This window comes from Struthio camelus, chromosome 23, assembly GCF_040807025.1.
Source record: "Struthio camelus isolate bStrCam1 chromosome 23, bStrCam1.hap1, whole genome shotgun sequence".
Lineage (NCBI taxonomy): Eukaryota > Metazoa > Chordata > Aves > Struthioniformes > Struthionidae > Struthio > Struthio camelus.
In genome coordinates, this window is record NC_090964.1 from 8,032,840 (window position 1) to 8,052,327 (window position 19,488).

General features: G+C 57.5%; 1 protein-coding gene across 3 annotated transcripts; it reads left to right on the top strand.

Moving 5' to 3' along the window:
- Positions 1–982: 982 nt before the first annotated feature.
- TRIT1 (tRNA isopentenyltransferase 1) lies at positions 983–17,018 on the top strand. Of its 3 annotated transcripts, none has more exons than XM_068917353.1 (12): positions 995–1,198; positions 6,776–6,916; positions 7,542–7,640; positions 7,914–8,062; positions 8,993–9,135; positions 9,421–9,532; positions 10,017–10,129; positions 11,272–11,349; positions 12,680–12,763; positions 13,388–13,497; positions 13,839–13,956; positions 16,405–17,018. In XM_068917353.1, the coding sequence occupies exons 1-12, from the start codon at positions 1,004–1,006 to the stop codon at positions 16,542–16,544; spliced, it is 1,482 nt and encodes a 493-aa protein (XP_068773454.1). In that variant the 5' UTR covers positions 995–1,003; the 3' UTR covers positions 16,545–17,018. The 3 variants fall into 3 exon arrangements, with proteins under 3 accessions (XP_068773456.1, XP_068773454.1, XP_068773455.1); XM_068917354.1 differs by having other exon boundaries at positions 12,683–12,763; XM_068917355.1 differs by lacking the exon at positions 12,680–12,763 and having other exon boundaries at positions 983–1,198.
- The last annotated feature ends 2,470 nt before the right edge of the window (positions 17,019–19,488 follow it).

Sequence of the window (19,488 nt, forward strand, 5' to 3'; positions counted from 1 at the left end):
GCTACTGCGCTTTCGCTACCGCCTCGCGCAGTTTCTGCATGGGGGTGGGGGTGGGGGCGATTGCTTTCGGGTGAGCGGAGCTCCCGCGCGCCGGCCGCTGTGCTGCGGGGTGCGGTGCCGGCGCTCACGCCTGGCTTGGTAAATTTTTCTGACGGTTTTGCGAGCCGGCGCTAATCTCGTCCCCTCCAATGGGTGACGGCTCCTGGGCGCCCCTCGCCGGGGCGGGCATCCTCCCGCTCCCTGTTGCTACGGAGGAAGATGTGTGTTGCTAGGGCAAGTGGCGCCGCGGCAATACCCTCCTCCTGCCGTCACCCTGGCAACCGTCTCCCTACCTTCCCTGGCCCCTCTCTGTTGCCACGGTGACGGTCGCCCACTCCCCATCTCCCTGTGTTGCCATGGTGATGGTTTTCCCCTCTCTCCCTCTCCAATGAGGCTGCCGTCACCCTGGCAATGCTCACCTTCCTGTCGCTACGGCAACAGACCCTCCCCCCCCGGTTCTCTGCCCTGTTGCTATGGCAACAGCCCCCCTACTCTCTGCCTGTTGCTATGGCAATAGCCCTTCTCCCCCTTCACGCTCTGCCCTGTTGCTATGGCAACAGCCCCCCTACTCTCTGCCCGGTTGCTATGGCAATAGCCCCTCTCTCTCCCCCTCACGCGCTGCCCTGTTGCTATGGCAACAGCATCCTTCCCCCCCACGCCCCCCCGCCGCTGGAGGTGGTCAGGCTGGGGTGGCCCTGGGGAGTCTGGGGGACGGGCGAGGGCCCCGGTGCCCCCCACCCCGCTCTGGGGAGAGCTGCGGGGCCGAGCTGTGAGCTCGGCTGCAGCCCGGGCCGCCTGGCTGGGGAGGGGGCGCCGGCGGCGGGAAGGGCCCGGGCCGGGGACGGCCGACGGCCGACAGCGAGGGGGGCCCGGCCCGGGGCGGGGAGCAGGGCCCGGCCGAGCCCCGCGGCCTCCCGCCGTCCCCGCCCCCGTTGCCATGGCAGCCGCCGGGCCGGGCCGCGTCATGGCGGCCGCCGCGCGCCGCCTGGGCCTCGCCGCGGGCCGGGCCCCGCCGCCGCCTCCTCCTCCACCGCCACCGCGGCCACCGCCGCCGCCGCTCGTGGTGATCCTGGGCGCCACCGGCACCGGCAAGTCCGCGCTGGCCGCGCAGCTGGGCCGCCGCCTGGGCGGCGAGGTCGTCAGCGCCGACTCCATGCAGGTAGGCCCGGGGCAGGCCGCGGCCGGGGCCGGGGCCGGGGGGGCGGCGGCGGCGGCTCCGGGGGCGGCTCCGGCCCCCCCCCGCCGCCCCCAACCCCCCGGCTGAGCCGACGTTTCCCTGTTGGGTGTTTTACTGCTGCCGGGCCCCATCTTCACCCGCTCGGTTTATTCAACCGTCGCCCGGCCCCCCAAATTCATGTTTTTTTAGTTTTTAGCAGAAAGCCGAAGCAGGGGTGTTTCCACCCCCCCAGGAATCTCCGCAGAGGCGGCGGCTGGTCGGTGGGCAGCGGCGCGCAGCCGTGCGCCCTGACGGGATGCGGCCGAGAACGTTCAAAATCACGTTTGGCGCTTGCCAGCGGCGCTGCCTGCGTTGAGTTTACCCGTTCTGCAGCCGGGGCCAGAAAACACCAGTGAACCGAGCGCTGGGTTTTGCTCCTGGTTGCTTTCAGCTACGAGCGTTTTGTTGCAAGAGGAAGATTTCAGCTGTTGCAGGGATTTTGTTATTGTTTGAGCAAAACGGGTTTTTTTTTTCTTAATCAACACTTTCACTGTTCCGCTGCTTGAACTTTCCGTCAAGTCTAACGTTTTTATTGCACAGTTTAAAAAAGGGTTTTCTCCCGCCGATGCTGCCTGCGCTTTGCGCTGTCCTGAGTGGATCTCGCTTTCCCGCCTCCACCTTCTGCTTTCCTGAACGGGGGTAGTTGTATTGTAGAGGGCTAGATTAAAATTCCCTGTCCGGAATTTAAAACAAACAATAGCAAAACTTATTTATGGGATTTTTTTTTTTTTTAACTTTAACTCTTGGGGAAAAAGAGTTTGAGGTCTGAGCTAAGGTTACAAAACTTGACGCTCCGTCCTCCGGGCTGTCTGGCGCGGTGGCAGCGTGTGAACCGCCCTAACGCTGACCGGTGCTTGCAGGAAACGAGGCTCGCTCCCCAGCGAAGGGCTGCTGTGTCCATTTGAGCGACTCTTCCCGGGCTCGGGCTGGGCCTGGGCGCTGGGAAACGGGGGTGGCTGTGGTTTTCGCTGGAGCCGGAAGCCCCGTCTGCGCTGGGGTAGCCGTTACTGGGGGCAGTTACATTTCCGAGGCGAGTTACTCTGCTGCAGTGTCCGTGTTTAGGAATCGCTCCGAGCGAGGCTTAGCAGGCGTAGTTTTACTAGCATGAACCTTCCTGAGCTAGAGAAGCCCCAAAGCTTTTGGGCGACTTTGCGCCTGGCTGCGTAACGCGAAGGGATGAGGTGTGGGCGCGAGCGCGGGCTCAGCGTGCAGCGGGCGTTAGCACCTGGGCTGTTGGCTTCGGTGGTCGATCCCGAACTTGAGGCTCTCGCCGCCTCCCGCGCTCCGCGGCTGCAGCCGCCTGGCGCGCCGTAGACCCTTGTTTCAGGCTGGTGGACGTTTTGAAGCCTACGTTTTTGTGCGTGGGTTGTTTCAGCTTGCGCTACGGGAATGCGGCCGCTCGGCGAACTGCGGCTGCAGGCGTCCGATGGCATCCGGGCGTGAGCGGCTCTCGTCCTCCTTTCCTTTTAATCTCGTTCTAGCGTGACTGCGGAGTGGCAGCCCAGCAGCTCCGGCACTCGTATGCTGTAGCGCAGCGTGCTTTGAGCGCGGCCTCTCGCCCCTCCGGGGCCGCCTGGAGCAGCGCATCCAGCGCTGCCCCTGCCGCGCTCTGCTAACCCCCGTGCCCTGCTCAGGCGCTCGCAGCAGCCAACGGGGTCTCCCTTCTCGCTGGCTTTGTGCCAGTGGGACGTGCCTCTGCCGCGCAGAGCTGGCTCTGGCGTCCTCGGGGGAGAGTTGGGGGAGGCGTGTCTGCTTTAGGTTGCAGGGGGGACGTCTCCGGCCTGTAAAACAGTAAAAATCCCATTGCTCATCCTGCTCTGACAGCTGCCCGTGACCGTGTCGCCCTGAGCCCCCACTGTTCCTTCATAGCTGCGCCCCGTCCGGGCTCCACAAAGGTCTGACAAACACTGGCAGTGTTTTAGGCAGCTGCTCGAGCCGCGGCCAGGCGCGAGAGGGGGCCGGGCAGCCCTGAGCCCACCTGTCCCTGCACACAGACGTCCCTCTATCTCCTAAGCGTTTTTGTCATGGCTGTGGGTCCCGTGGTCAAATTACAGACTTAACTGCTGCCTCTGCCCGCAGCTCAGGAGCTCTGGTTAATCTGATGGCCTCTAATCTTTCTCTTTGTCCGTTCTGTTGCCATTTGTCATCCCAGCCAGCTTGCTTTAAGAGCAAGTCATTTCCGCTGAGAACCCAACGCCGGGACCAGCCAGTCCCGCTTGGTTCCTAGCGTGGCCGTGGCTGTGGGAGCAGGGCCGTCCCAGCGCAGCCTGCTGGAGGGCCCCATCCCTTCCTCGTTGCGTTGTCCCCTCTGGTTTCTCATTCTGAAGCAGCAGAGAGGTCACGAGGACAACTAAAGAGCTTTGGCAAAGGCCGTGCTAGCATCTTTCTAGTGGCAGGGAGCAGAGAGGTGGTGGATCCTCTGTTTCTTTCATCCGAGCTTCGTTAGGGTCCTTCCTCCCTCTGAAACTTTCATGCTCTTCCCAGCTGTAGGTAGCTTGGCTGTGTCTGGGGTCCCCATGCATCTTCACGCGTCATGTTCAATACTGTACTTACTCACGGGAAGGAAAGTGCCTTTACCCCTGCAGCTCAGATGAGGAACCGAGGGACTAAGCGACTCGTCTGGGATTGCATGTGGCAGAGTGAGGGTCTGGGGAGAGCCCAGCCTTCCCAAGCCTTGAGCTGGGAGTCGTCACCTACGCTGTTTTCTGAGGACTGATGATGTTTGTGCCTCCTGCCTCAGTTTCCCCACCCATAAAAAGAGGAAAGAGTGCTGCTCTTCTAGTAGAGCGCTGTGAGGTCCAGGACTGACCTGCCCAGTCCTTTCAGCGGTGAGGTGGGAGGACTCCGTCCAAGCTAAGTATCTTTAGTCCTCAGCTCGTATTTGGTGTCTCGGAGGCCTGCTGCTCCAGGCTGCTGCTAATCTGTTTTGGGGCCTTAGAAAGCAACAAAGGCTTATCTGAGCCGCTTGCCGAAAATAGCAGTGAGCGCGGGGAGGCCGTCTGGGTGCGAGGCCCTGCCGGCAGCCAGCTGGTGGGATCCTGCTTTGCTCTTTGCTGCGGGTGTGTAAAAGGCTCCCTTTGTTCCCCGCCAGCCCACACACTGCCACCGCATTCCTCCTCCTCTTGTTCCCAGATATTTAGGGAGGCTCTCGGTGTTTAATCGCTGGAGAACCTTGGGGGGGGATTTGAGTGCGAGCTGTAAATCCCAGCTCTTGCCCCAGTAGGGCACCGGGAGCTCCTGGTTGCCGCCAAGCCTTCCTGTTAACAGCGCGTATCGGCTGTGATTTCAGGCAGACGAGTGGGAGTCGGAGGAGCTGAAGGGCTGGAATGGCTCTTGCTGGGGCATGGAAGGCGCCGAGCCAAAGCTCACTCAATCCAAATGCTTTGGATCGGGATTCGGTGTCTACTGGAGACCTAAATTGAACGGCGCGGACCTGGGCTGGCTCGGCAGCCGGTGATGGGAGGCGATCGATAGGCTGCAGCCAGCCACGGGGCACGTTGGCAAGGAGCTGCCTCGGGCCTCTCCTTCGGTCTCCTCCCGTCCCCTGGAGCCAGCTGGATTTCTGCAGGGCAGAGAGGAAGAACATTTGGTTGCCCTGCTGCTCCCGCCTTGCTTCCTGCCCCCGGGCCAGCCCTTTCCCGGCCAGAGCCTGCAGCCGCGGAGGGGTGCGGGAGCAGAGGCTGGCGCTCGCCTTCAAAGCAGCAAGTGGAAGGGGAGTTAGGCAAGAGAGGGAGTGTTTGCCGGGCTGCAGCTGGTTCAGCTGCCCGAGCAGCTCGCATGACCACTCCAAGCGGGGATTTGGCTTCCCTGCTCCAGTAACCTCACGTCGTCCCTTGCTACCGCTGTGTGCCTGCGGGTCACCTCTGTGTCACCTTGTCCTTCTCGGTCTGGGGCCAGGGGAGGCGGTGGGTGGAGACGGCACTGCAGCTGGAGGCCTGGCAGCTTCTCAGAGGGGATTAAGGGGAAATTTGTTTCTGGAAGTCTGGCCTTCTGGCTGGGGTGGATTTCTGGATGATGGAGGAGGAAGTTACTACAGCCGCTTCCAGGCGCGTCTCCCAGCAGGCCAGTTTGTCCCGAGCTGGGAGACTGCTCCAAGCAGGGAGGTGCCGAGAGCTGAACGCATCCTCCCTGCACCCTGGACGTGAAGCAGTGCCTTAGCCGCTGCCTGGCACGGAGGGTGCTTAGTCCTTGGCACGGCGCAGAGCTGGACTTTCTGGACAGAAAGCCTTTATGTGCCCCATCGCGATCACGTGCCAGCTGCCAGCGTCCGCGGGGCCAGCCGGGGCACAGGCCCCAGCTCTGATCCGTGTTTGTTTGCAGCTCTGCAGAGCATCGTGCAGCTGCCGCTTGGCACGGCCTGCCAGGCGCGTCCCGGGCTCTCGGTGCAGTGCCAGGGCCCAGGGGCAGCCCTCGCCAGGGAGACTTGTATTAGCGCCGCGTGGGTCTGCGGGCCAGGCGGTTGCTGCTGCTTTGTGCAGCCTGGAGGGTGGATTCGGGCTGTGACTCAGACGTGTGTGGTGTGCGCCGTAGGGATCACAGGTTGCCTTGGCTGTTTACCAAGAATGCTCCTGAAGGGTTGGTTTGGGTGGATTTTCTTTCCGTTCTACTTTTAACCGTCTAGCTGACTGTCAGCATCTCTCAGGCTGCTCTCCCAGGTTATATATCCCAAAACTGATATTAAAGACACTGACAGCTGCTCAGTGGCCAGGAGATGCCACATCTCAAAGCAGTGAGATGCTGCTGGTCACTCCTACCAGTGTCTCCTGCCTCCTTGGCAGACAGTACAGCCCAGCAGCGCGTCCCTACTGCTTTGCGCCAGCTTCTCTCCTTAGATTTTGGAGCTGTCGGTGATGCTGAAGCTCCTAAAGAGCCTTTTTTGCCCCTGGGCTCCCTGGTGACTCTGCAAGGAGGAGCTGGTGCCTCTTTTCTCCCTGGGGACACCGACCTGAACTGATCTATTTCCCTGCTCTCTGTGTGAGGCTTGCTGGGAGCAGGAAGCAGTTGAAAGCCAGGCTTTTAATGCGTGCCTGAGCTAAGAGCATTTGCATGTTCAGGAGGCTCTGTGGAGTCAGGTGCCGTGCTGTACTCGGAGAGATCTCCGCGTGCCACGGAAGCAGCGATCCTTGTCCCCAGACAAGACTTTGTGCTGTGCTAGCGGTCGGTGTTGGGAGAGAGGCGCACCTGAACTTTTAGCTGCTGCTGCAGCAGATAAGGAGCCAGCAGCTTGGAGGCAGCGGTGCTTGGTGTTTCCAAGCACTGAACTTCGGAGCTGGGCTTGGAGGTTACTCTGACCGGGCTCTGACAGCGCTCCCTGATTGCTTGGTCAGTTGGGCACCTTTTCATCACTGCCTGTGCAGGGTCACATAAGAGCAGGAAGGCAGCTGCAAGCAGTTCGTCTCCCCTCGCAAGGGGCTGAGGGGTTGATTGTGGCCAGCCGTAGTTGTGGGAAGGAGGGAAGGTCAGCGGGGATTTCGCGTGACGTGCGCAGAGAGGTGAATGATGGGCTTTTCCCTTCCTCAGGTGTACAAGGGCTTGGACATCATCACCAACAAGGTGTCTCCCGAGGAGCAGCGTCTGTGCAGGCACCACATGATCAGCTTTGTGGATCCCCTCGTCTCTAACTACACAGTGGTGGACTTCAGAGACAAAGCCATGGCTTTGATATCCTTTCATGCCGTGGGCTGGCTGGCCAAGCAGATGTGGACTTCCCTCCTCCACAGCCAGGCCTGCAAGAAAGATCGGTGTTTGCATCAGCCTTGCTAACTCCATCTTTCAGAGGCTAATGCTGGCAAGAGGGGCTTTGAGCTTCTTATACTGAGGTAGTGCCCTAAGCATCCCCTCCTCAGCAGTGGCCAGGGAAGATCCCTGCTGCATTGCAACAGTGCTGAGCTGGATGTTGCTCTCCCTAGCAGACCCGAGGTGTAGTCCTGAATCCTGGTGCTTGCTGGTGCAGGTAGGAGAGGATGGTGAGAGAAGACCTATAACCCTGTCCACAGCCTCACCATCTTCTTTGGGCTGGGGAGAGGGACCCTGGCTGGGGGTAGGATGGGTTTGTAGATAGGACCTTGCTGTCTGCAGTGAGGGGCTGCGTGGACACACCGAAGCTGTGAGGCAGCGCTAACAGGCCTGGGGAGAGGCCGTTACGGCCTGTGCTATGGGATGGAGTACGTGGGAGCAGGTCCAGCTGGCATGAGGCTGCCATGGTACAGCAGGGCCCTGGGCTGCTGCTCCCTGCGGCCCTCTATCCCCACCGTGTGTCTCTGCTTACGCTCCTTGACCGCGGCACATTGAAGATATCTTTGCCCGAGACAAGATCCCGATTGTCGTGGGAGGAACCAACTACTACATCGAGGCCTTGCTCTGGAAGGTCCTTGTCAGCACCAAGGTACCGTTGTGGGGCTGCTTGTTGCTCCGGAGAAGGGTGGGCCCCGTGCTGCTGCGACGGGGCATGGCGCTGCCTGCGCTAGAGGGGGGCAAGGGCACGCAGCACTATCCCCATCTGGGTGGACCAGATCCATCGGGCTGGAGACTCTCCGTGGCAGCCGTTAGGAAAGCCCCAGGCCCCTCACATGGACCACTTGGGTCTGGGGGATCATCCTGCTTGCACTGGCCTGCGGGCAGATCAGCGGCTCAACTCAGCACTGCCTTGTGCCTGCAGGAGAAGGGCAGTGCGGCCCCTGGGCCGGTTATCGACAGGAAAGTGGAGCTGGAACAGATGGACGGGGCTGAGCTCCATCGCCGCCTGAGCCAAGTGGACCCTGAGATGGCGGCCAAGCTGCACCCCCACGACAAGCGCAAAGTGGCCAGGTGAGCCTGGCGTGCGGGGAGCAGGGGGTGCTGTGGCCTGCCAGCACCCTGTCCTCCCTTCCCAAGGAATCGTGTGCGTGTGAGCACGGCAGGACAGGCCCTCCCATCCCAGGCAGGTGCTCCTAGCCTCTTAGCAAGGTGTTTGGGGGCTCTTGGAGCACTGCAAGTGGCATCGGGAAAGCTTTCTGGGATCTGGACCCCTGAGGTCTTTGGCCACGCAGCCCCCAGCTTGGACTGCCCTTGTCAAAAGCCTTTAGGGTCCAGGTCAGGGCATTGCTGCTGGCTTGTGTGCAGCAGGGCCGGCTCCAGCTGCGGTGCCCCAGTAGCAGGGTTTTATCTGGAGCTATTTAAAGAGCAAGCTGCGGTGCTGGCTGAGTAACATACCTGAGCTCTGTGGGAACAGCACGGCAGCAAGACCAGGCTTGCTACCTTGGCGAGGCCCATCCCAGCCGAGCCCTGGCCCCGGGGGGAGCAGAAGGCCGCCCACCTCATTCGCACGGTGCGGGGCGACGGAGGGTTGGGCACTTCAGGCACTGCACCGCTTCCTCCACCTCCCTGCCTGGGCTGGGCTGAACTGGCGGTGACGCTTTGCAGCCTCCTCCACCATGAGGAGCGGCGCTGGCCCCTTCCCTGCAGCCCTGCCCGGCTGGAAAGGGCCCCTGCAGGGCTTGTCCCAGTGCCAGGCACAAGAGGAGGCTCTGCTCTGGGCTCCTTGGGTGCCATTGGTGTGCTCCGTGCTGTGCCCCAGGACCTGGATGTGCTTGGGATGCCAGGCACGGGAAGGGGCAGAAACCTGCCTTCCTCCACCGTGAGAGGGTTGGATCGCAGCAAATGTCTACGGTTCCGTTTGCTGGAACCCCCAGGGCCGCTGGGGAGATGGAGAAGCTCATCCTCACCCAGCCTCTGAGCTCTGTCTGTCTCTGCTTACAGGAGCCTCCAAGTTTTTGAAGAGACAGGGATCGCCCATAGTGAAATCTTGCACCGGCAGCAGGAGGAGGAAGGTGGGGGACCGTTAGGGGGGCCCCTGAAATACCCACATTCCTGCATCTTGTGGCTTCATGCAGACCAGGCAGGTGAGAGTGGGCTTTGCACAGCTCCTGGCTGGCTGAGCAGGGCGATGTGGGGTCAGGGCTGACCCCTGGCTCCTGCCCCAGCCTCCACCCTGAATGAGGCAGCAATTCCTTTGCCATCAGTGGGCATGACGGAGGACTTGCACAGCCTAGCAAACAAGGAGAGCTTTCCCCAGGTGGATTGGGAGGCTGGGAGTGCAGATCTGCATCCTGGCACCTTGTCCAGCTCTGGGCCTCCTGAGGACATGGCTCTGAGCAGCTGAGCATGTCCTGCCCTCCTCCTTCCAGCTCTGGACCAGCGGCTGGAGAAGCGAGTGGACGACATGCTGGCTGCAGGACTGCTGGGGGAGCTGCGGGACTTTCACCGGCGCTACAATCGGGAGAAGGTAGCTGAGAACCGGTAGGTGAGAAGCCAGCTCCCTTTCTGCTCCCAGTCCCACCTGCCAGGCAAATGCAGGGCTCTGACTGACTTATCCTGCCTAGGCCTCAGCAGAGAATTAATTTTGCCCAGACCTCACCAAGGTCCCAGACCAGAGCTGGGAAATGCTTGTTTCTTGCTCTGCTCTGGGTCTGTTACAGAGCTGTTGTTCCCAGCCCGCTTCTGCACATGCATGGCCCTGTTACCTGCCAAGATGTTTTCCCTCAGTAAAAATTACTTGGTGCTGCCTGAGTGTTTGCACAGCAAAACTGGCCATTGCTGAAGGCACTGGGTTGGCTTGTTGCATGTGTCTGTCACTGCCATCCTTCAACTCCAGGGGCTTGTGTCAGTTGGGGGGTCCCTGCTGGGTGAGACCCAGAGATCTCAGCTGTTGCGGGGAGGCTTGTGCTCTGCTGCCATTCCGCAGGAGATGGCTTTGACCCCTGTCTGTGGCCTTGTTCTCTAGCCAGGATTACCAGCATGGCATCTTCCAGTCCATCGGCTTCAAGGAGTTCCACGAGTACCTCATCAGCGAGGGGAATTGCTCACCGGACACCAGTGCCCTGCTGCTGCAAAAAGGTGGGAAAAGCACCCTGCATGCCTTACGTCTCTCAGGCCCTGCTTGCCCCATGCAGCTCCAAGTGACACTGTGTGATGGTCTGAACCAAGCTTGAAGCTGGAGCAGGTCTTGTTGCAGTTGAGCTGCACCTTTCTTGGTGCATCTTCCACCTCTGCCAGGCCAGGGGGACAGAGACTCCTTTTTAGAGGGTATCTGGAACTGATCCGCTAGTGACCTGGGTGATGGAGGACATGGCAGGCCTGGAACCTGCTTGGGCAATCCCAGCTAAGGTGTGAATGCTTTGGAGAACAGGACTAGAGAGAAGGAATGAAACAGAGCTAGAACAGCATCTAGTTCAGCAGCACGATGGTGGGAAAGGATCTGGGGATTTAGCAGATCACAGCCTAAAGGAGTCAATAGTGACATGCTCTTTGATCCAGATGTTGTTCTGGAGTGTCTGGACAGAGGTGCTGCCTGTTAAAGGAAGGAGAGAGCCACTCTGCTCCTCTCTGCACAGCGGAGTCCCAGGCCCTCAGACTGTGATGCAGAGGGTTCAGTACAAAGTGGAGATGGAGGCTGAGGAAACCATAGAAATGATAAAAGGCTTGAAAACAAGTCTAGTGCAAAAGGGGCTTGTTGTGTCTACTAAAGAGAAGATTACAGAGGGATATGATAAGTCTCATACTAAATATTTGAAAGGTTGTACTCTAGTAAACTATTTTCTGGGCCCACTGTGGATAGGACAAGGAGTCCTGGGCTCCGTTTGCAGAGAACAATTTGAGTTAGGTGTTAGGAGAGCAGTGCAGCCCCTGAATAGACTGTATGACCTGCTAAATGCTGCTGGGGCAGAGGCTTGGGGCTCTTTCCACCCAGCACTCATTTGAGGGCATTTTGGGCACCTTGTCTCATCCTTCTGCTCTGCCACCGCTCCTCCAGCCTGTCTGGCAGGGCTCTGCTGCTGAGCTGTGATTACCACTTTTCACTGCTGGCTTGGAGACCTCCAGATAGGCAGTAGAAACACTTCCCTCGAGCTTTATACAATCCAGAACAAACTTTTGGCTTGGCGATCCCCTCCTGGAGCTCACAGGCTCTTCTCACCCTCTGCACTGAGCTCAGCTTGCAGAGTTGAGCTGATTTGTTTTCTTTGCTCCCTGTTTCAAAGGGATCCAGGCTCTGAAACAAGTAACCAAGAAATATGCCCGGAGGCAGAACAAATGGGTCCGAAACCGCTTCCTGAGACGTGAGTCCTGTGCTTCTACCTTGCTTCGTCGTCCCTGTTCTCTCGCGTCTCTTCTCAACCCTCCTTGGAACATCTCCTGCTCCCAGCTCAAGAAAGGAGACTGGTGGCCCTTTAGCTTTGGGGCAGCGTGTGTGTGTGTGTGTGTGTGTGTGTGTGTGTGTGGGGTGCAAGTCTTGGCTGGTTGAGTGTGGGCAGTTCTGTGGTCTCCCAAGGCGAGTGAGGGCTGCGCAAGCACTGGTGGACGGTGCCCCTGGCAGCTCCCCACCCGGAGGGGCCAGCTCTGACTGCAGTTGGGTGAACAGGTGCCTCCCTGCTGCAGAGCGTGCCCAAAGTCAGTCACCAAAGCCACATCCTGGGAGGCTCCTGGCCCTGCATAAGAAAGAGTCTTCCCAAGACAAAGGATCCTGCCCAAATTCTTCCTACTGGCTCATGCTGCTTTGGCTCTGCAGATGTCTGATGCCTCCAGGGGCCACCAGCACTCGGTCCCCTGTGGTCCCCCTGCCAGGCCCTGCTGATTCCTTTCCCGTTGCAGTGTAGCCCCTCGGCTCTCCTGAGACAGCCCACCCAGTGCTGTCTGTGCTTGTCTTGCTGGCAGCCTGTGGTGATGGCCTCGCTGCCCAGACGCTCAGAAAGTCTGGCTTCTTCTGACTGCTTCCCTTGAACCTCCTAGTTGCCTGTCCAGGAAAAATCTTCCCCTCCCAGCAGAAGTGGCTTCAGGACAGCTAATTTCCCTGCAGAACAAAGCAGGCAAACGCTCAGCCCTGTGCCCAGACGGCAGTGGGTGGTGCTGGCCGCCGTGTCCCTGCAGCCTGTCAGGAGCTGATGGCTCCTGAGGGGCTTGAGGAGGGGGCACAGTCCCCCTCCCCACACCCCCACCCACACTCCTTGCGCAGGGCAGAGAGCCCAGTTGACAGCTGCCCTCCGGATTAGGAGCAGGAGCCCATTGGCTGCTCCTAGCCTGGACCGTGTTCGTCGTGGTGGCTGGGAGCCAGCAGGACTTCCCCATCCTAGCCCCAGCCTTGGAGCAGGGCCAGGAGCAGCAGCTGGGAGCCGGGCACTTGTTGAAAGGTGCTTGGTAGGGGCAAAACAAAAAAAAGGCAAGGAGAAACTCGAGTCAAAAGACAGGCTTTGGACTGGGTGCAAGAGCTTTCCAGGAGCCGTGTGCTCGGTGGCTGTGGCTCACCTTTCTGGTGGCAGGTGTGCTTCAGATCAGCCCTGCCGGGAACTTGTTTGTGGTTATAGCAATAAAAAGCAGCACCTGCTGGAGACTGGCACGCGGTGGCCTTTGATGGCTTTGTCCGAGCGGGGCCGAGCGCCCGATGTTTCCCAGCAGGTGAGCCGCAGCTGGGCAGCGCCGTCGCCGAAAGGAGTAGGTGCTCTCTGATTGCAGCTGTCCCACCCCGGCTGGGCCTTGGTGAGCACCCCGCGCCCTCGCGCTGGGCTTGCAGGGGCTGAGTTGTTGGTTTTGAAACTGCCCCATCAGGGGTGTTAGTGAAGCGGCGCCGGCTGCTGGGAGCTGAGTGTGTTGGTCCCTGCAGCTGCACAAGCAATTCCAGCTCTGAATAGAGTAGCTGAGTGGGAACCTGCACCAGCACGTTCCTAATCCAGGCTCTATGCGTGCACCTCACTTTGTGTGGTGGCTTTGTGCCCGGATCTAGCTTTTGATCTTCTGTGGCCCCCTCTGCACCATGGCAGAGACAAAGTGTTTGCAGTTGTGATGGGATCCCAGTGAGGGTGGATTTTGTACGGCTGTCCTGAACGCAAACAGCCACGAAGGCGCTAGCTTTAGGTCTTGGGTATTCTTGCTGTTTGCAAGGGTGGCGCTCCCCAAGCCAAGGTCTCTAGTAGTCTCGGCTTTAGAAAGGCCAGTGCCATTTGCTTCTGAATACTAAAGGGCAAACAGGTGTGGGCAGTGCAGATCCCCCCCCGGTCACAGCGCAGCCCCCACAGGGGACCCTGCTGCCCAACTGCTTTGGGTGCTGGGATGTGACTGGCAGTGATTTATTTTTTTTATTTTTTATTTTTTTTGTCTCTGCAGGCCCTGGGCCCAGCGTGCCCCCGGTGTACGGCTTGGAGGTGTCTGATCTCTTGAGGTGGGAGGAGGATGTGGTGAAACCGGCTCTGGAGATTGTGGAGAGCTTCATCCAGGTATTGGATAACCAGAGTTAACATGTAAGCCGTGGCTGAGAAGCCTGTTATTCAGCAGTCTCCAGACCCCGTAACTGGGAACTTGGTCTCTCCCATGCAGGGGGCTATGCCTGTGCATGTCTAGCCTTGGATTTAATTTACTTTCCCTGCAGTGGCAGTGAGATGTGATCTCTATAGCTGAGAATTTCCCCTAACACCCAGTACTCCACTGGTCTTGCATGGTAAAACTGTAGCCTCTGACCTGGGTATGGAAAATTCACAGCCCAGGCCCTACAAAGGTGAACCCAGCCAGGGCAAGTTCACCTGACAGAAACTGATTTGAGGCACTATTTAATCTACAGGGACGAGAGCCCCCAGCGGAGCCCGTAAAGATGGAGTACGATGTAAATGAGAACAAACGGAGTCGTCACGTCTGTGAGCTCTGTGACAGAGTCATCATCGGGGACCGGGAGTGGGCAGGTAGGATCCGGTGAGGTGGGAAGGAGAAAGCCTGGGAGGCAACTGCAGTTCTGCACAGGCAGTGGAGCGAGGCAGCTCTCCAGAGTGGAGCAGCTTCCTTGGCTGTCTCCGCTTGGCTGGATCACCCTCAGCGCATGATCTTGGGCTTTCAAGGATTGTTTACAGCCCGTGTATGAAAGCAGCCATTTGCAAGCCCAGAGGGGGTGCCGGAGCCATGCCACAGCAGCCATCTGTCAGGCTCCCCGCTCCCCGGCACCCGGCAAGCGCTCTGCCGCTCTCTGCCGTCACGCCGGACATGGGGATCTGTATGTAGCATGAAACCTCCGAGGTGTCCAAGTTCAGTCTGGAGATATTTTGCACTTGAGATATTTTGTCAAACAGGACAGAAAAAATTTGTTCCTTCTAAAATTTTATTGTTTAAAGTGAAAGTTTCTTAATGTTTTTAATGGCTCAGTTTTGCTCCAACAGTTTGTATTTTTTGTGTTTTTGCAAAAAAACCCGCAAAGTGTTCCTAGCTGTAGTGGTAGTAGAAAGGGTTTTTCTATTTTCAGTAGATTTTAAAAGAGCTCAGTTGGAATGAGATTAGCTTAGTGAATTCATCTGTGCTGTGAGGCTGGTGCTGAGAACCAGAAACAAAAGCTAGTTGAGAAACTGGCTGCAGAAACAAAACTGGTCTCCACATGTTGCCCAAATGCGGTATATGTAGAGACAATGCGAAGATAAGTACTGTCCAGGTCATCAGATTTGAATAAGTCATTTATTGTTATTGATCCAGAGAGCTGCTGAAAACATAATGATGGAAGTTGGCTCCGAGTGGGAAGCACAGTGAGATCAGTTTGTAAATGTAATTATTACTTCAGTGAGAATTATTACTTCTGCTGTGCTAGCGTGGAGGTGCTTTGAAGGAACTTTACCTACTCCATAATTAGAGGACTCTGAAAGTTAACAGAGTCCAAGCCGTTCTTCCAGGAACAGAAGGTTTCATGGCAGAGTGGGAACTCTTCAAGATACTCCCCGCCAAAGCTACAGTTACAGCCACATGTCCTCTAGGGGTATCCCAAATCCTGATAGATGACAAAACTTTTCTGACTCTGGAGCAAGCTGTACGTTCTCTGCATCCAGTTGGATTTGGCTAAAATCCTCAGATGGTCGAAAAAGAAAATGGCTCAAAATGGGGTACTGCTTTTAACTGCAAAATGTAAAAGCTCAAAGGGAAGTGAAAACAGTAGCGTGAGCTGATTCAATCTGTAGTCTGGTCTGTTTTCTTAAATCAAGCAGTTTTGGGAACTGCTTCCCAGTACCGCACTGACTCTGTAAGATTTTTAAGTTTTATCTAATTTTACACTTTGTATAGACTTAAAAGAGCAGATCTCCCGGGACACTAGCAGAAATCAGTCCTTCTTGAAGCCACAGTAAGCTTTGGTGTTGCTTGCAACAAATTGCAAGAGGTGAGACTTTATTTCAAGCCGAGGGTGACCCTACAGCATTGTGATAAATGCTGCAGCAGCTTTGTATGTAATTTCATCCTTAGGCAGAAAAAAAGATGACTGGAAAACACCTAAGGGCCTTGATTCAGCAAGCCCATACCCTCATTTAATTAAGGCCCCGCTTGAAAAGTTTGCTCCTATAATTGCTGCTCTGATCTCTTGGAAATAGCAAAACCACCCTGCTAAGATGATACATTGATCTGGTTAGACAAAGCACCTTCTACTTAGATAATACCATCAACACAGGAGGTTTTGCTGCCTTTAACTATGCGATTTTAAACAGAAACGCGCCTCTTGTTGCGCCAGTGCGTCAGTACAAGTTGAAGTGCCAACTATGCTGCATCCCTGGGATCCTGCCTCTGTTCCAGTCAGACTCCTCCTGAAGTGCTCTCGTAGCTGGGGGCTTTTCCCTGGAGTTACGCAAAAGCATAACTGTGCTGCGAACTCCATCCCTATCAGCTCTGTAGATGTGCAGGATATCCCCAGTGCAGTAGTGTTAGGCTTACAAATGATCCTGGCAGCGCTCCACGGGGTGGCAGGGAGTTGCACAACCTCACCCGCATCCTGCAATGTGCTGCCTGTTTGGTAACGCTTTCCTTTCTGCTGTCCTCCGGGCGGTTGTGTCTTGGTTAAGAGCGAACACTGGGAGAGGCAAGACCTGACAATCTGGTGTTTTCTGTGGACAACACCAAGATTTTTACCTCTCCTGGGCATTTGCGCAGTCCTTCCTCTGGTCAGGAAAAGGCTTGAAAGGGTTGTTCTCTTCTCAGCCCCGATGGTTTGGTCTAGCAGAAGTGTGTCTGCGAAACAGCCCATGCAGGGCTTGGGAGTTCAGTCTTCCGTGGGAACGGCCTCACGTGGGAGAATGGGAACTGAGGGTGCTCTGCACCGTGGGTTGGCTTAACGTGTTTCCTTCTCCAAGTTCCCCAGAATTAAATGCTCTGTTTGCCTTTTCCTCCAGCTCACACACGATCCAAATCCCACCTGCACCATCTGAAGAAGAGACGGAAGCTGGAGTCCGCCAGCCGCGTTGCAGAGGCTGAGGGGGACAGCGGGGGTGCAGAGACCTCAGGAGAGGACAGCAGCTTGCCTTTTCCGTAGGCCTGCAAACCAGCTGGTGAAGGGAGCAGCAGCGCTTCCACCTGTGCGGCAAGGAACTGGCTAGTCCTGGGTGGCCTCAAAGCGAACGAGCCAAGTCGTTTGTTCAGGATGAGGCAGGTGTGTAAGTGATGGCCAAAGGCTGTCAGCTGAGACAGATCCTCTTCATGTGGCCTCATCCTGCCGTGTTCCCATGCTTCTCCAGCCCTGCCTGGAAAATGGCTGGGCCCTGGGGCAAAGCTGTGAAGAGCGTCCTCCCATGCCAAGCATTAATCTCTGCCAGAGACGCAGCATTATCCTTGGAATGGCTGAGTCTATCCTGCTGGCATGCGAACGTGTCGTTCTCAGAGACAGAAATACCCTGCACTCCTCCAGCTTGGCCAGGAGTGCAGCTCAGGAGCTGAGTGAGTTTGTGCTGCCTTTATTGTGGAGAGGGTTTTTTTTCCTTTTATATGGAAATAAAGTTTTAAGATTGTTGTGGGTGCCCCTCCCCATTAAAAAGTGCAATTCTAATTCCAGCTGGCCTAGTTTTCCCTGCTTTGGTCTCAGGGTAGGATGTCCAGGCGTGGCCCCTTCTTCCAGTCACCTTTTCTGCAGCTTCTGAGGGAGCTGAGCAGATGTTGTTGGCTTGTTGGAGGCAGGCTGATCTGTAGGCACATAGCAGGTGCAGAAAGAGCTGGCACCTGTTAAACAGGAACTTGAATATGATCTCATCAGGTTTGCAAAGATGAGTCTGTCCCAGTTAAAGCTGAATTCCCGGGGGTTTACACTGCGGTCTGGCAGTGGGAACCAGCTCTGCATTTGAATCGGAGTTGCTGAGCAGCACATTCCATGTGCTGTGCAGCCGCGAGGCAGCGATACAGCTCAGCTTTGTTCCTGGAGGATGGGAGCGCTGTCTGCACCACCCTGTTCCCCCTGGAGTGTGCGGCTCCAGGTGAAAGCCGGGAGAGCCTTTTCCAGGGCATCTGGGGTTCTCCTGGCAAATGCAATCAAGAGTGTTCCTCCTGGGAGGGCTTCAGGGTGGCAGGGCACAAAGTTTTCCTTCAGCTGCTTGGGAATCGCCATGTGGCAAGAGACATCTCCCAGGGCTCAGCCTGCGAGGGAGAGGGCTGTGTGTGCAGATCTGCCATCGCAGGCTCTGGAGATGCAGGCTCTGGTGGGGATTAGATTAAACCTCAGGTTTGTATTCCTCAGTGTTGAATTGTTTCTGTAATGCTCCATCGGGCAGCTCCTTTGGGCAGTTTGATGGGGTGAGAGGTGAGTTGGGGGCTCAGACTGAAGGAGATAAGCAGGGAAGAATTGGGAATTTCACCTTGTTTTTCTCTGGCAGCACAGGGCCCATCTGTGCCTCGGCTTTGAAGTGCTGGGCACCATGTTTGTGGTGCTGGGTCTGTCTGCAATGCCGGCTGAACCTCCTCCTGAGCCCAGACCTGCTTGCCATCTGCACTGATTCGAGCGTATGGGGCTATGGGCTCTGCCCAGCTCTGGAGCACACTGCAAAGGGACCACGTTGAGGGAGACGGTGTGAAACCGCATTCTCATAGTCTGGGTGACTGAGGCCGTGTGTAATGTCCCATTCACCGCTGATGTGCTGAGCATGGTCTGAAACACGGTGTGGTTGCCTGGAGCCTGCCTGAGCAGAGTGGATAGACTAAGATTGGGTTGCCGGCTTAGTGCATCCAGGTCTGCCCTTCCTCTCTGCGCAGATGTAGCAGTACAAGAGGTACAGTCCTCCCATCTCCCCAGCACGGCACGGGCTGGGATCGTGAAGGCAGCTCCGAGAATAAGGGGTGGGATTATCTGGTCTGTCTAAGTCCAGTCAGATGACCATACTGTTAGAAATGGATTTAATATCCCTAATCGGTTTAATATGAACTTTGTTATCCCTGCAGATAAATGTTATTCCCCTACCACGATAGCTGCTAGTCTGCCAGTTGTGTGTAAGAGCTGGGCACAGCGGATGCTGTGCCGCAGGCAGAGCTGGGCCCGCTCTCGGAGGGGGTCTCCCGCTCCGTGCTGCCCAGCACCGCGCGTTTCTTTGGGGGTAGCAGCTCCCTGTGTCCCAGGAGAACACGGGTCTGTCGCACTCGCTTGCCCGTCCTGTGGCCGGACTGGGAAAAGAAGGTGGAAACATGCTCTGATCCTGCCGGATGCTGAGCAGCAAGACGCAGGTGAGTTTTCTTTTCTATCAGGTGTGATCTGTGGAGGTGGCCAGAAGGCTTTATTCTGATACCCAGCAGAGCCAGGGCCAGCATCGCTGTGACGAGTTGCTCTCCAGGAAGGAAGCCGGTATCCGTTTTACCTCTGCTGTCCAGAGGACGCAGCGCAGGGCTGTAACCGAGCTCCTTGCGAGGGCTGCATCGGTTGCTGGCACTGGGGCAGGAGGCAGCTCTCCCTTGGCCGTTGTTCAGCTCCCTGCTCCGGGTCCTGCCTCTCCTGCAGAAGGGGCAAGCGATGCGAAACAGCTCTCAGGTCTGGCCAGGAATCACTGAGAAAGTTGTTGTGGTCTCAGGTTTCAGGCTGCTGCCAGAGCCGAGTGGTTTGGGGATGGGGAATGGCACTTTGCTCCATCTGCCCTCCGCTAATCCCCAGACAAGCGCAGCTCTTCCATCTGTGCAGCCGGAGCCGCCGAGCCCATCACGCCAGCCACTTAATCTAAATGGCTTTGGCCAAAGATAAGGTCATTAATTACACTGGGATTAGAAAACAGCCCAGGCCTGGCTTGCCTTGGCTCTCCGTCACTTTACGTCCTCGCCACGCTGGCCCTGGCCTGGCTGAGCATCGAGGCTGGAGGGCTTGGCGAGGGCAAGCGTTGGAAGAAAGGAGCACCCGGCCGTCTGCGTCGCCGTCCCTTCCCAGCGCAGCCCGGCGGCCCCGTGGGCTCCTGCGTGGCCGCCGGGGAGCTCGGCCCAGCCTCGCGGCCTGCGCGGAGGGTTGGGTCGGGCGG